Here is a 16,627-nt window from a genome sequence, read left to right on the forward strand (position 1 = left end):
TTATGACGACAGGTGGTACCCTGGCGTAGGTGAGGGCATCACTGGCTACAAATCTCGTTCATGCAACCCACAGGGTCATCCAATTTCTTTGTGTGGCCACCAAAGAGAATGAAAGATGTCATTCTACAACAGGAAGTACACTATCGCACTTCCTGTATCTCAGGAGCATTTCGGAATTGACCAGCTTATCGTCGATATAATCCAAACATTAAAGAACAGCATTTCAAACATAACTATAGATGCTTGAAGCTGCTTCTGGACAGAAAATGTATAGCTATTACATGGCTTTTCCCATTTCAATCTCTGGAGAAGAAAGTAACATACTATGTATGATAAACTCATCACAACAGTGTTCAAATAAAGATATAGTATTATGGCACATTACTCTCTGACAGAGGAGTGGAGGATCTTAAATTCAAGTAAATATTCTGTCCTATAGACATTTAAATTTTGGTGTTATTAGTAACAGTCTTTAGCTTGTATTCCTACAGTTACAAATACTGTTGTAGTATAATTAGCATTTACGAAGAAGTAAAATTATGGGGCATCTTTACTGGTTACTGATGCTGGAGTCCAATACCAATTGTTACCAGCAAGTAGAGGTATCAAGTTTGAAACATAGCGTCAAAGTAAATTATCACCACACATTAAAGTGACTGAAATCTGGTAATACCTATTATCATAATGTTACTTCCTATGCATGTTTTGTATGCAATGTCACTGACTAATTTCTACCATTTTTAGGGATAAACATTCTAAAAAGAATGCAATTTTGTAAATATGTCGCATTTTTAGTTTTCCTCCTGCCAATACTTGCATTTCTTCATTTGAAAAAAAAGTAGACTATAGTTTTAAGTCCATATTACAAGCGCTAAATAATTATAAGGATGGAAAGAGAAGTTAAATATTTTTACGCTTATAAAACAAGAACTGAAAAAATGGATCATCCATAAAATCTGCTGCACTCTTCATTTCAGCTCTCTGTAATTTTTTTTTTCTTTAGTGAAATGGGAGCTCTCAAACATTATTCCTCTTAAAATACCAACCATAACTAAAATGTCAACATTTCATAGCTCAAAAACAATTCTCAATTTTAGCCATTTTGTCCCTCAGTTACACCACTGATCTGAAGCAAGACCACACATTCTTGTGCTTTTCACACTGTCACACTAGGCTGTTCAAATTGTGAAGATTTTGTTGAACAAGATGTACTTAATTCTGACACATTTAAAGTTTGTGAGACTGATATGAGCAAGGGTAATTTGAAATACAATTCTCAAGCAAAGGCCCTAGCCTCTCACTTTTCCATTTGCATAAACATATCTAATCATTTAGAGTGAGATGCCGATATTTGTAAAAAGTTATTACATGGAAAAGTTAAAAGAGAAAACATTTCCCATACTATTGGACAAAACTCAGCAACACTAATGATATCCAGTACTGAACAGAAATCAAACACGCTGTGAACAGAAGATTAAATAGAAGTAAATTGAACACCACAGATGCTATCGAAGAGTGAACCCAACAACACAATAAATACAAAAAGCTGTCACAGAAGTAGCATCGTCACCCCGACAGCATTTTGGAAATGTTTGTGAAGAATTTGCTTGTTGCTTTCCCAGTGAAAAACCCACTCACCCAGTCACACTGTCTACTCTGAGGTCCCACGATGGCGCCGATCAAAATTGTCCAACACCCGAGAGAAGCCACATTGTAACCTCATTGCCACAGGACGTCCCATGCCAAGGTGCGTCTCATTGCACCAAACTTCAGGTTCCTTTCAAGTCCATATGAAGGGGGCGTCTACCCTACCGTTGTTCCTGCAAGCTGCTCAGCCACCCCTTGCACTGTTCCATCTTCAGAGCAGGTCGGCTTGTCACTCTCACTTGTTTCTTGATTCTTTTCATCAGTACCTAACAATGCATAAAGGACAACCGATGAACTTACAATGGTAGCATGGAATGTTTGAGTTTCAGAGAAATTGCTAATGATAAAAACAAGTTTAGAATTATAGAATGCATGAAGCATTTATAAACATCCTGTGTGATGCAAAAACATGTATGTGGAGGATGCAGGCGCTGTGTAATTCTTGTGAAGCCATACAATCTATGATACAAGAGCTCATGATCATAAACAGGACATTGCAGCAAGTATCACAATACAGTGGTAACCGCTCAATCAGAGAAAATCAGGAGACAAGTTTTTCTCCCATTTTTTTTTTTTTTCCTGTGCTCCTGCTTAAGCAGTGGCTGGTACTGGCCCATGCAAACCACACAACATGAAGCCTAGTCTGTGGTCATTACACCAAATCATGCAGTTATTAAACCAACTGATAACCATCGCAAAAAACTACACACGTTTTGACACGCAAACACAAAACACCAATAAAATAATGCCTCCGGCACCACTTCATGGCGGAGGCATAAAAAAACACAGCAGTTTCATAATTTTGGCAAATGCATCATCAAATCAACCCTTCGATCATTTGATCCAAAAAAATAACCCTTTTTAGAGCTCATAGTACACATCAAGTCACGATACCCAAGACCCTACTAATGCAGAAAAAGAGGCAGCACTGCTAACTTGAATGTGTTGACAAAATGCACATTACAACAATGATTGCAATGAACACATTTTTCTGATATTCAGGCCTCCATCTCACGCTGTCTGTCACACAAAGACAGACACACACTACATGCATACTATGCACAAACAAGGAGAGCAAGGGCCGCATGTAAAGAAGGTGACTCTCCATGTCGCACTGAAGGGCTGGTAAGCGCAGAAGTAGAATCTGACGATATACAAATGATGCACAGGATAATAATCCTGTGCATCATTTGTTTTATAAAATGGGTCGAAAACTAACATCATTTTTCACCTACCTTTGTGGGTCAAGATGTCCGAAGATGTTCGTCCCAAACATTTACACACGTCACACTCGGAAATCCCGCACATATAAGTACTGTACGTATAAGAGTATACGTACGCCACACATGTTATGCACAAGAAAGGCCGGCCAGCCGGCAGCCCGAACTAGAAGTTGTTTACAGGATTGACAGCGCGTATGCATGCAATTCAAAGGAGCCATCGCGCGCACAGACGATCGGCAATAGGATTTAACACGCAGTGCAATGGGACTAAAGTAACCAACGCACACGTGACTCATTTCAGCGCTTCCTATTAGCCACATTCTTGAACCCATTTTATAATACTCAATATGACCGCCTGCTCTACGTCCTGCTGCGTTACGGCAAATGCTTACATTGTAGATCGTGCAATCGGCATAATCTATCTGGAATTGGTTAGAAAATAACCCTTCTGGTAAGGAAATAGACTCCTATGATTATTTGTAAGGATTTACTTATTATTTTTTTTAGACATTGATGACAGACAATGGAAGTGTTCCAGCCAGACTATGTCCTGATAAGGTGGTTTTTTGTTCTGATTAAGCGGTGGAAATAACACATGAAAAATTTGCTTCATTAAGTTTTGTTGCACTTATGCGGGGTTCCAACTAAAGCGGTTCGTGATTAACGGGGGAGCACTACACCCCACCTTGAGCTGCATGGATAGCCAAAGACAAGCTGCAACTCCACCTTCACCCACATGGATGCGACCCATGCATTGCCATGGCAACCCCTCCTTTCCTACTCACCATTCAGTATCTCCTCCCTCTGCTTGCGGACAATCTCCTCCTTCTTCTCCCGCTGCTGCCGTTCCATCTCCATCTCTTCTTTGTGCTCCTGGGCCAGTCGCTTACACTGCTTCTTGTGGGTGAACCATTCCAGCTTCTGGCACGTCTGGTCACAGTACATCACCTGCCAAGGTCAACGAAGATCACAAATCAACCAACTGCGAGAGGATAGCAGGATAGTGCTTCTCATGTTAGTGTTATCAATCCTCCCTCTTTTGTGGGTTCAATTTGAAATTAGCATCAAACATGTCTGAAGCTTGTATTAGACGTCTATAGTCTGTTACCAGGGACATTGACTTGAAGTTGCACTGCATTAAACATTTATTATTTAAGGCTACAATGCTGGAAGATATTTAGGACTCTATTTTGACTGTTTCGAGCATTAATAAGAAAAAGCTTTCAATGCAACAAAATGTAGATTCAAAATTGTTAAAATCCCTTGCAATATCCACGTTATATGTGGATTTAAGTTATTGTTCTTTTCAGAGGAGTAAGACATTAGTGCAGAGACAAACAAAAGAATAACCAATACTGCTCTCTAGCAGAGAGTGATGACGCTTTTGAAAACAACACCAGGGCCACCGGTAATATTGTGGAGAAAAAAAACAACAACAGAAAACACTATGAAATACACATCCTGTCAAGTCTGTATTTGCCTGGAGCTCTACAGGATGATGCAAAGATCTGTGACTTTACACTCACACTATTAATTAGGATCTAATCATAGCATGATTACACTGTCTATGTGTGGCCAAAGTCAAATTAGAGAGTTACTTACTTTTTTTTTGGAGGGGGGTGGGGGCAGTTAAGTGGGACAAATCTGAAGTGAAGACATCATCACTTCATCTAATTTGCATATTTGAATATGATCCCTACTACTGTCCACGAAAGACTTTGAAACCTGCAAATTCACTATCAGTTTTATTTTTCTGTCTGAATTTTGAAAGAATACCATTCTCAAATGTTAATTTTGCTGAGTCTACAAGAGTCCCTTTTCATTATGAACCTCACAATTGCAACTTTCGTGTAATCATTACATTCAACACAGCAGAAACTAGATATCGACCACTTGGCTGTGAGGCCTTCAATTGTCTATCATGGTTACAACAATCATAGTCACTTGGAATAATTGTACACCTCTCTATCAAACAATACCATAATATCTCTTAATCATACTTTTTCTTCACTCAGTTGTCTCGTGAAAAACAACACTGGATGATTAGGCAACCTGGATGTAATGTTAACATCTCTGTACACTGGGGACTTACTGCTTTGCAGGCTGAACATTTCTTACTGGCCTTAGCCTCTCCACACGTGTTGCAAGGGTTGGGGACCTCCAGGCTGCGTGCCCCATTCACTGCCTGGGTGATTATACCAAGCGCTGTTGGGTGGTCACCCTGAATTGACATGCACACAGAAACAAACAAAGATATTTACAGCAATGGTTTGATAATTTTATGATTATTGCATTTTTTTTTTAATTTGCCAATTATGATGTGTTAGGCAATTCTGAGAATGATAGTCACCTAAGGCTTTTAAAGAGAAAAAGAACCAGCAATTACTTTGTTGTCATCTTAAAAAGCCCACTAAACCTGGTTCAATGCATTTCAGAAAAAGAAAAAGAAAATATATATATACAATAAATAAATAAAAAATTATGAAGGGGGAAGCGGACAGGAAAAAACAAATTTGACAAAAGTTCACTTATCACATAACAGGCAGATGTAACATGATGTTAGACCCTTCGTGGAATATTGGAAAACATCTTCATCCTATTCTTCCTTATCAACATGGATTGCATTTTGTAATGATACTTTGGGTGTGGTTTTGAATACATAAGACCACTAATTTATGTCTTATGTAAGAACAAAATGTACGTCATGAATGGACATGCAGCTTGTTTACAATTTCTTTGAAGGAGGAATGACGCATGACCTTTGATGACGAAACCCTATGCATGATATGGCTGCACATTCATCAGTCCAAACACAAAAAAATGATTGATTAAAATTTGCAGCAAACATTCAGAGAAAGCAAATAGAAAAGTACAGTACATTTCACCTCCTAAGGTTAGGTGGCATTAAGACTTCGATTTGACATTTGACATAGAAAATGCCATCTGCATAATCATGTTCAGTACAAATAAAAAGGGCTTGTCAATGCAAGTCAAAACATTGATGTTATTATCGCTTCTGCTATATGTTCAAGTGTAGTGCAATTATGAGCAACTGAGCAGGAATTTGAACCATTGTACTCACTACTTTGACGTTAGCAAGATTTCTGACAATCTGGACAAAGAGCTCGCTCTCGTGGTAGGGAAATTCCCGGATGATCTCACGCAGCATCTTCTCCATGTTCAGCCGCGCTCCATCACTCTCCCTTGCTCGCAAGAGGCTGATGAAAGCACAGAAAGGTACACAAAGGGTTAGAGGTCAGATATAACAACTATGATTGTTCAACCTATTTTTTTTTTAAGTATCAATATTCAATATCGATTCAATTCATTTCTTACTACTCATATAATGTTACATCTAGAATAATAACATTAATTCTTGAACCTTGTCAGTAATAAAGAAACAAAAGAATAAACATACATAATATCATACACAGTAATTATAACAATAACTGGTCAAAACCGGAATCGGGTTGTACAAAGAGAAGTATGACGGAACCTACATAAAAGCAAGTTTCTTGGGCTGTAAGCCCCAAATAATCAGTGTTTATAAATGAGAAACGGAGATTGGATAAGAAGTTCAGACCAGATAAATTAATAATACCAAATGAAGGATACGAGGAATGCCTATATGATAACAACTATAATTAAATCAAATAAAATACAATCAAATTTGTCTACTAGACTCAAGGATTCTGAGGAATTTAAATGGCAAAAAAATGTACATCTACACTAAGTTTTGAAGAAGATTGGTTCAGAAAGACAACGGTTAAAGTGGTTAATTTCTTACAACTTGACAAATTCATCTGTTCCATTCTCCTTCTCCATATTCCACTTGTGGCACTGTCGGACGACCTCGCCTAGGTAATGCATCTTGACAGCGAGGACGTCGTTGGTGTCCGATGCCTTCATCTGCCTTTCGCAGATGTGCTCAAGGACCTTGCCCACCTTGTATGCCTCATTGAGGAGGTTCTCATTTCTCTTCAGGTATAGGACGATCTACATAGCACACACAAAGTTGCATCAAATGGCATCGACGCATATCAAAAAGAATACCTTTTGTTTTTGATGTCAGAACTGGATGAGAGAGACAGATTCTAATGTAGAGTCCAAGTTTTTAAACTGCTGGTATGAAAGTGCAATTCATGATGAAATCACTTCCTATGACTTTTACCTGCCTTCATACAGCATTAGTGCTGGCTGATATTCCCTCAGCAATTGCAGACTAATAAATCGGACGTACAGTTTTCCTTCTTTTTTCACTACTATCAGTGTAATATATCATCCATATAATTATACTAACTATCATTTAAAAGAAATAAGTCACTGAATACAGTTCATTTTGTCATCACTTGATAAGACTAGAAAAGCATTCAGAGAGAGCAAACCTCCACCAAGCAGCTCATTTCCATCCATATACACATGCTGATAATCGCCATATTTTCCAATGATAAAGAAGCCTTGTTTTTACGTACCTCATCAGCTTCCTGCATGCTGCGCTGTGCCTCGAGCAGTGCATGTGCTTTAGTGCACGCAAGCAAACCTCAAATACGCGCAGCTTGAACTCCAAAGTTTATTGACCCTATCTGCCAAAGACAAAAAAATCCTTCAAAACTCATATAAATTCCTGGATCCCTACCAAAATTTGATCATCTGTTCCTTGTGTTATTATAAACTTTTCCTGCAAGTTTCATCTACATCTGTGTGATGAACTTTTTGAGTTATTTTGCAAATAGGCAAACAAACCAAGGCTGACAGAAACATAACCTCCTTGGCGGAGGTAAAATGGAAAAAAAAAAGAAGGCTAAATTATGAGACGACAGAAATATCTAAAATGTGTACATAAGAAAAGTAAGTTAATTATGGAAAGACATATGCTGCCAGCAATACAGGCATTACCTTTACTGGGTTGAGGTTGTGCATGAGCATCAGTTTGTGCAGGCTGGGGGCAAGAGCTGGCGGTAGTTTGGACTCCTTCTCAAAACCTATCATAAAGTGTGAAACAAGATCAGAACACACACATGGTGAAGGAGTACAAAATGATGACACACTCTATATCATGGTATCAACAGTTCTGCTCGTAAATCCCAGATGTAGTCTCTAGCTCTTATTTTTTTTGTCTAGTCTTTTATATATTTTCTCAAATGCATAGCTATGCTACAGCAGTGCTATGCCCTCTACAAGAAATGTTATTATCATGTAAAGTTCTGAAAGTTCAGGTATCCATCAGTCTGCACAAATATACAAAGTAAATAATAATGAATAGTTGCAATTGAACCATCATTACAAATATCCAGGGAGAAGGGTAGCAATTTATCCTTCAGTTATCTGATAACACATTTTAAATGCAAGTCTTTATAACCTGAAAGCATGAAGGACAAGAGATATACACCTAATCATCTCTACTGACATTATACATCCTGTCTATAAATAAATTCTATACATGTTGCTACAAGAGTGTTTACCACCATTACAGTGCAGCACTGGTCAGAATCACCCAAGCAGTCACCCAGTCTAACCAATCAACTGCAGCCTACCTCTGGGCTTTGTATAGTAGTCAAGTTGCTCGCGATCAAAGAAGTTGTTGATGATGCTAACACATGCATGCTGGCCAACAAAGGCAGCCATCTGGGCAGCTGTGCGACCTACACTGTTTGTTGGTGATGTCTTCGCACCAGATTCAAGCATGAGGCGGGTTACTTCTGTGTTACCTGGTACCAGACAAAAAAAAACACACACACAACAAAAAACAGAAAGATTAAAACAAAAAACACTACCACTGTTCACATTAATTACACAAACTCTTGCCTCTCTCAAGAGCATACCCATTTCTACATTCACATTGCAGTCCAAGAAGTTATACAAAAATCAACAACATATTATTTTCCTTGCTCTTGAAGTGTTATATATAGCAGTGGGTTACAAGGATAAATCCTGTATACTAGTAACTCCATGATCTGGCATCCTACCTGAGGCTGGAATGGCTTTCTTTCAACATTAAGATTGTGGTTACTTGGACATAGATACACAAGAAACTTGACTATATTCCCCTTGCTTGTCTTGTCCTTATCTTTTCAAATATATTTCCAAGTAAAAATTAAATGCAGTCTTGATAAGGACCTCTCTCCTGAGTTTCAGGTGCGATAAATACCTCAATCTTTTACAATTCCACAAGCAAAGACGAAACGAGTTGACACATAACAGGAACCACACGTGAAACACACTGAACCCTTTCAACAGCATGCTGCTGTATTTTTGTTCCATAAAGTTATCAGAATTATTTCAATAGATCTTTATGTGGGAAATATTTCAAAAGGTGAGCTCGACGATTTAAAGAACAAGGAAGACTTACCAGAGAGGGCGGCAAACATGAGAGTAGTGTAGCCATTTTCATGGTGGTTTGCATTGACATCGGCCCCATGGGCCAACAGGAGTTCACACATGGGAACGTTGCCCTTGAATGCAGCATTCTGTAGTGGAGTCATTCCATGCTGTAGTGAGCACAACAAAGATAATGGTGGATGTAAGTTCAGTGATATTGGGGGAGGGGGAAGTGTGGCAATCCCTCTGATGTACTTTTCTGCTCAGCCAAAAGTCTTCAGGATCACATACAATTGTATGTTATTACATGACAGTCATTTTACTTCATGCTAAACAAAAATGAATAAATAAAAAATCTAAATGGGGAGAAGTAGTTTCTTATGCTATGAAGCCATAATTTATAGTAGACAGACCTAAATACCAACCATGTTGCTTCTGGGACCAGAATATTTGGAATTGTAAACTGCAAATATTGCAGCTAGTGTAAGTAGGCAATAACATTAAGGGATCATATCTTTTTGGTTGAGACCTTATTTAAGGCTTCTAGCATTTTTTTGGCAAGGTGATGAGAAACTTCTCATGAAATATGAAAGAGCATATTATTTCAAGAGGAGGTCAACATTTATTTGATGAAAATTAGAAATGGCTGAGATATCCAAAATAGAGCAATTCTAAAAAAAAGTGGGACCAACAGGTATTTCATTAGAATTAGTTTGTTTTACTTCTTTTTTAGTTTGCTTTTAGCCATTTCAAAACTGATTTACATCTAATCAATTTTGAATTCCTCTCACAATGTTATGCTCTGTATTATTTCATAAGTGGTTTCTTGGCATCTCGCAAAAAATTAAAAGCCCAATCATCTCCACCAATACTATACCACCCCCTTAAATGGACGAGGATAATTGGTTGCCTTCTTCTTGGCTGATAACATAGTAAAAGCAAGTATTGCAACATAAAATTCAATAGCCCAAGAAGAGGCTGTTTAAAAAAATTCATCATTCTCAAGAAAAAACTGTGACATTCTGTTCATCACCTCTAAAATGACAAGTGAGCAACTAGTGTTTACTTTGATTATGACACTCTACCATTCCAGAGGCTCCAACCCAAAGCACCTTCTGATCTGGAGATTCTCCCGCCTGAAACCCCTAGCAAACGGGAGACTCCAAGTTGCTGTGTGCGAAGCGCCAAGTTCCCAGGGTTCTAGATGCTCTCTGGTGCTATCTAAGGCTTATTTTTTCAACATACAATAGCAATAAGTAAGAAATCCTTTCCAATGGGAGACACAGAGCCAGGGCGGGAGAAATTAAATCTCAAGCGGGAGAACGGGCGATTTTGCAAAAATAGGTTTTCGGCGGGAGATCTCCCGTCGAAAACGGGAGAGTTGGAGTCTCTGCCATTCATAGTTAACGGCTTTATTCTTATCATTCTATCCATACACAAAGTTCATCAGAGGCAGGCAGTATTGATTATTAATGCTTTATAAAATGGCATCAGTCTGGAGGCTAAATGTAAAGAAAACATATTAATGTGATGGACCATCAAGTGAAGTTTCTATTACTTACATCATCCACACAGTTGACGGACACATTTGAACTTCCAATCAACTGCCTCATCATTTCAGTGTCACCTAGTGCACAGAGGAAACAAGCATCACAACTTTGAATGGAGCATGCACAAGACATGAAAATTGTTTCAGTTCTCATCACATTTGCAAAATATTCCCAGAACAGCATGGCAGCAGATACAGCATGAGATAGTAACTAAATGATGAACAAGCCTCTCCCCTGGCCCAACATAACGTCTCAGCACAATGCAAGTAGCACACTATCAGACAGTAGAGCCCCTCACCCACCCCAGCCAGCGTCAATCCTCATCAAGTAATAGCTGCACAGAAACTATTAAATTTTGAACAGATGGTCCAATTTTCCTCAAACTTTCACTGTGGGTTCTACTACTAGTAATGTTATAACCCCAGGGTGCTATATGTGTTGCTGTTGCTGGTGGGGTTAGTAATATTATTATCATTGCATTCAATCAAACCACACATATCATTATAGTTATGGGTAAACTCGGCCTAGCGGGTAAACTCGGTCCCCAGCGCACGCATAATAACAAGTTGTAATGCGCGCGCTGGGGGCTGAATTTACCCGCTAGGCCGAGTTTATACCCATAGAGTGAACTTGTCCTTAGAATGTACATTACACAGCTCAGTCAACGGTCATTGTCTCTGGCAATAGACCTAATCAGTTACACAGATTCTAAAGTTTACTAGTTTTAAAGACAAAACTTATCTTCAAAACAAGCCTCCACAACTGCTCTTTCCACAAACAAGAACATGCGTCATGTGATTTGCAGTGAAGAATGGAAATGGGAAGGCTGGTTCAATATGCAGCGCGGCGCACAGACCGCAATTGGAATCTGTAGATCGTATAGGAACTGAACAGTACAGTGACAGCCTACAGGGTATAGTTGGACCTACTACTACTCATCGACCGCTTTTTGAATGAATACCTTGTATCTTAGAAAATATCCCTCATTTTCACTTTAATTTCATTCCACTCAAGGCAGAAAATATCGCAAATTCATATCCTGAGCTCAGATTGTTGACTCGTACCGTATGCGCGAAGTTCTTGGCAGCAAACACAGGTGACATTTTTCACTGTACACCGGCGCAAGCTCATCATGTTAATTGACCGCCTGTTTTCTCATTGAAAAAAACGTAAATCCAGTGAATGGGCAAATATGTGTTACCAACAATTATGTGTATTACTATTATGAGGATTTTCTTCAGCTCTTTTTCCTCCTGTTTCCTCATGTTATTTACCTGTATCTCTCTAATTTTTCTTGATTTGTATTCATGTTCGAATGTTCCAGCGTATTGCGCCCTGTCCCGCGCATATTTGTTATTTTATATGCGAGAAAGCCATTGCGTGAGAGTGGTCGATTAAAATAAAAAATAGGTGGTCAATGAGTAGTAGACTTACATAGTTATCAGAAGGTAGCAAAATTTGAAGTATTTAGGGCCAAATCGTGATATCGGTCCCCTCTCGTTCTGCGTGTGCGTTTCCACTAAAAAGACAAAGTCTATAAAAATGCCAAAAATGGTCATGATGGAGGCCGGAGGCCGAAAGAAGTCCCCGGCTATGACGAAATTCTGAATGGCGGTGAATGGAGTGGGGACCTATTTCTCGATAATGCCGTATTTAGACCATTTAGATACATCAATTTGCATGATATTAGCTCTTCGTACTACTATTTCAAATATGGATCTAACACACTGAGTACTGGTAACAGTTAAATCTACCCATCATCATTACTTAAACGTTTAAAGGGTGTGTACAGTTCTGGTCGAGGTGAGGATTTAGCTCTTGACGTTTTGTGAGATATTCAGAAACCACTCTCTGAGATGTCAAAGAGCATGCAATTCCAAGGGGTATCAAAAGTTTATTTGATGAAAATCGGTTTTGAAGTGGCCGAGATATCCAAAAACAAGGTGTAACAAAGAGATCCTAATAAAGTTGTGGCCTGTAAATTACTGTAGGCCTAGTCTCTTATTAATATTATTATCATCACTTTTTTGGATATCTCAGCCATTTGAAAACCAATTTTCATCAAATAAACGTTGAATTCTTCTTAAAATTACATGCTCTTTCATATTTCATAAGAGATTTCTCATTATCTCACTTAGGAATGTAAAAAACATGAATCCCCATCCTCGGTCGCCTCGTATTCTATGGCATCGCGGAGCTCGGAGGTCGAGCGGCGGAGAGCTAATATCAGAATGTTGTTAATGTTATTGTGATCGTGAATAATCCTGCCTGGCAATCGTTTACACTACCACTGTGGTACTGTTACTATAATAATTTACTAACGTTTACCGTCGTTATCGTGAGCGACACATTTGACTTACCGTATCTACTTGTTAATTATCAAAATTTTAATCATTCGCTACGAAAATGTTTCTTACCAGCCTGTATTCTTCGAAAAGTTCCTTCTTGGCTTCCATCTTGTTAGATTTGGCAGGATCGCACTGATTTCTCGGTTTTCCAACGCTGGGTGATAGAGCTCCAGTGCATAAAATGTAGTGTTGCTCAACCTTTCTGTCTGTGGATTCTATTCGCGCACAGCTAGCTACCACTAGCTAGCTCTTACGTACGTTTACACAGAGCGCGCGATCGAGCGAGCTGCGCGCGTGCGGCGCATGCTGCCTGAGATAGGAAGATCGTGAAAAACAACGTTGATAATGATAAGGCCCAATGATCGGTCGGGTTCTCACTGTACGTGCCGTAGGTAGGTCTTCACTGCTTTTTACATGCTCTCGTGCTGCTTCTGCTTTTGCTGTCTCCGATCGCGACCGACGACAGCAGGAATTTTCTAGAATGTTGTATCGCGCATTCTTATTGTTCGGATACAAGTTTACACACGGAATATCAATAGTACAAAGTATTGGAAGTTGAGATATGTCCTTTATGACTCCATGACCTTTGACCTCGTGACCCCCAAATTTAATCTCTTCTTTCTTATTCTGTAAGTTTGGTGAAAATCCGGTCATCCCGCAAGTTATTGGGAGATTAAGCCATAGCTTACGTTGTCCTTTATGACCCATTGGTGACCTTTGAACTTCTTTCATTCATTCCTTGTTTTTTTTATTTTCATTTCCAAACAATATAATGCCTACATGGATACACTTCAAAACGTCAAAAATGATAGTATATTCTTGTAACATATAGTGTCACATGATCAGTAGGATCACATTCTGTACATAGATGGAAATAAAATACTTGAGGGCTGCTAAAGCGAACATAACAATAGCCAAATACAATGTAGCTAAATACCAAACTTGACAAAACTTTGACCTCATGACCCCCATTTAATTGTTTCTTTTTTTCCCTCACTATCGACCAAAGTTAATTACCCTGCAAATTTTGTGAAAATTCGATCGTCCTCCGTTCTCGAGTTATCTAGGCCTCGATGGGGTATAGGCCTATAGGCTATAGCCTACCGGTACACAAATTTATGAGTATGCATGAGATAAACATATATGCTGTATTGGTAAACGCACTCTCCGCCGGGTGTAGCTAGCCATAGGTTTCACCTCCTGGCGGAGATGAATTTCAGGCCGCTCAGAAGGTGAGTAGGTCTACAGCTGTACTTGAATCTAATGATGTGATACAGGTGCGGAGTAAACGATAGCTAATACAATGTACTTTCAACATCCTACGTGCTCTAGCAAAATGTAGGCCTTGTGGATCCGGGAAATGTGCACTAGTTGACGCCGAGAAATGTGCAAACGTATAGGCCAATGACGGAAATCTGTGCAAACGGTCAATTTTGCCGGGATATGTGCAAACCATTCACTTCACCGATATTGTGTATCAAAAGATAAACACTCAATCACTCAATCAAAAATAAAATCTGTCTGTAGCGGCCACCCGCCGTATAGGCCTATAGGCCTACCTATGACCTCTAAAAACGATTCCCTCCGAGAGAAAAGGCACTGTGCAAAGGAACCTGAGGCTATAGCGGCCACCTGTCTATAACATCCATTTTCCATCTCCTTTGGTATGGACAGACAGGTTTTACTGAATTAGGGCTTCAATCAAATCTGTCTCTGCATCCAACTGCTTAGTCTACATACAGCTGCCACCTGCCGTATACGCCCACTAAACTATATAGGCCTATAAACAATTCCCTCCGTGAAAGAACCTGTATATATAGCGGCCTCCAGTATTTGTAACGACCATTTTTTACGTTTTATTCGGTTATAGAGAAGGAGAATTTATATGTGACCATAGTTCGGGGATTCAGGTGCCCTGAAGTCCCCCCCCCCCCCCCCCCCCCCAAAAAAAAAAGAGAGAAAAAGAAAAAGAAGAAAAAAACGGGAAAGGGGGAGGGCAATTCAAATAAATTGAGATCTATAAATTACTATAGGCCTAGAAATGGTGCTTCCTGCCAAGTTTAGTGAAAATCTGTCAATCGGACTTTATCAAGAAAATATAAATGGTGAAGGTTCACACACCGCTTTGATATAGAGTTTATCTACCATCTTTATATACAAAATCGACGAAATATAGTAAATGATCACACATTTCCCGGCGTTTGCACATTTCCCGGTTCCACATGCCTATACCATTGAGCTCTTTTCTCTTCCATTGTTCCAGTGATGGGGGGGGGGGGGGGTGGGGAGGGGGTGGGGGCGTGTGACTATAAGTGCTCTTTGCAGACCTACATACAAAATTTTACTTCTATATTCAGTGGCGGATCCGGGGCGCACCGGGCGCCCCCCCCCCCCCCCCCCTTAGATTTTGTAAAGATGCATCCCCTTTACGGAATTCCTGGATCCGCCCCTGTTATTCAATTATAACCCTTAAAACCTTTGAATATCCTTCAGAGTAATGGCAGACTGGATTTACACTTGCTGGAGAGTATGAATTTGAGAGGTGCTCCTCACATTGAATTTTCATGTCTTTCTCTTTGACTTTCACATGCTAGTAAATTCAAGAGAAGTGTTAGGGATAATAATTGAGGCAATCACTGGTCTGCTGTTTGATCGTAGGTTTTTCTTCACAAACTGTGGAATGTAGGGCCTGCGGGCCTATAAATTTACGAACTTAAGTAAAAGAAAGCCACTTAGTCAAGAAATCATCACATAATTATTTTCCTCATGAGCTTAATGATGTATGACTTAAAGATATAGGCCCTAGAATACTAGTAGATTTAAAGTGGCTATACTTTTTATCGGAGACAAAGGGCAAATCTCGCTGGATCTTGACACGAGATGGCGAAAACAACAAGGTGTTGTCTGGGAAAAGACTAGTGGTGTGTGTTGGGATGTTACATCAACATGGCCGCGCTCACAAGTCTAACCGGCGTCCGAAGGCTGACGAATATATGTTTGGGTTTGCGGACAATTCGCGCTGTAAAATTGGAGTTTCCGAACAATCGGGGCCTACATTCGTGTGATTCATGTAGACTGTGTGGCTCTGGAACCCATCACTCCTTGGTAAGGATTTTATTGCCTCATTTAAGGTCTGAAATTTCGATCATAGTTTCCGAACGTGCACGCTGTTCGTGTATGTTACACACATGTATGTACATGTTTGCCTTCGTCTTTAATAGCCCGGCCCGACCAGACGCCGCCGTGCAGATGCAGAGCTTCGCACGGCGTTTTTTACAGCGACTGGGCTGTGTATTTAAAGGGATTGTACAGTTATGGTTGAGACCTAATTTCAGGTTTCTAACATTTTTTGGTGATATAATGAGAAACCTCTTATAAAATGTGAAATAGCATGTAATTCTATGAGGAATTCAACGTTTATTTGATGAAAATTGGTTTTGAAATGGCTGAGAATGAGATATCAAAAAAAGAATGATTGTAATAAAGTGTGGGACCCACACTTTATTAGGATCGCTTTGTTTTACTTTGTTTTTTGATGTTT

General features: G+C 39.4%; 1 protein-coding gene across 1 annotated transcript; it reads right to left on the reverse strand.

Moving 5' to 3' along the window:
• Positions 1–1,383: 1,383 nt before the first annotated feature.
• Positions 1,384–15,341, reverse strand: LOC139722602 (ankyrin repeat and MYND domain-containing protein 2-like). Its single transcript, XM_071633904.1, is given in 12 exon segments — positions 1,384–1,913; positions 3,656–3,818; positions 4,963–5,091; positions 5,953–6,088; positions 6,658–6,866; positions 7,767–7,852; positions 8,405–8,578; positions 9,220–9,358; positions 10,751–10,815; positions 13,156–13,167; positions 13,170–13,240; positions 15,319–15,341. Coding segments are annotated over 12 exon segments (1,317 nt in total). The 3' UTR covers positions 1,384–1,803.
• Between the last annotated feature and the right edge of the window lie 1,286 nt (positions 15,342–16,627).

Source organism: Diadema antillarum, unplaced genomic scaffold, assembly GCF_040938485.1.
Source record: "Diadema antillarum isolate AM-2024a unplaced genomic scaffold, OU_Dant_1.0 scf00000167, whole genome shotgun sequence".
In the NCBI taxonomy this organism is placed as follows: domain Eukaryota; kingdom Metazoa; phylum Echinodermata; class Echinoidea; order Diadematoida; family Diadematidae; genus Diadema; species Diadema antillarum.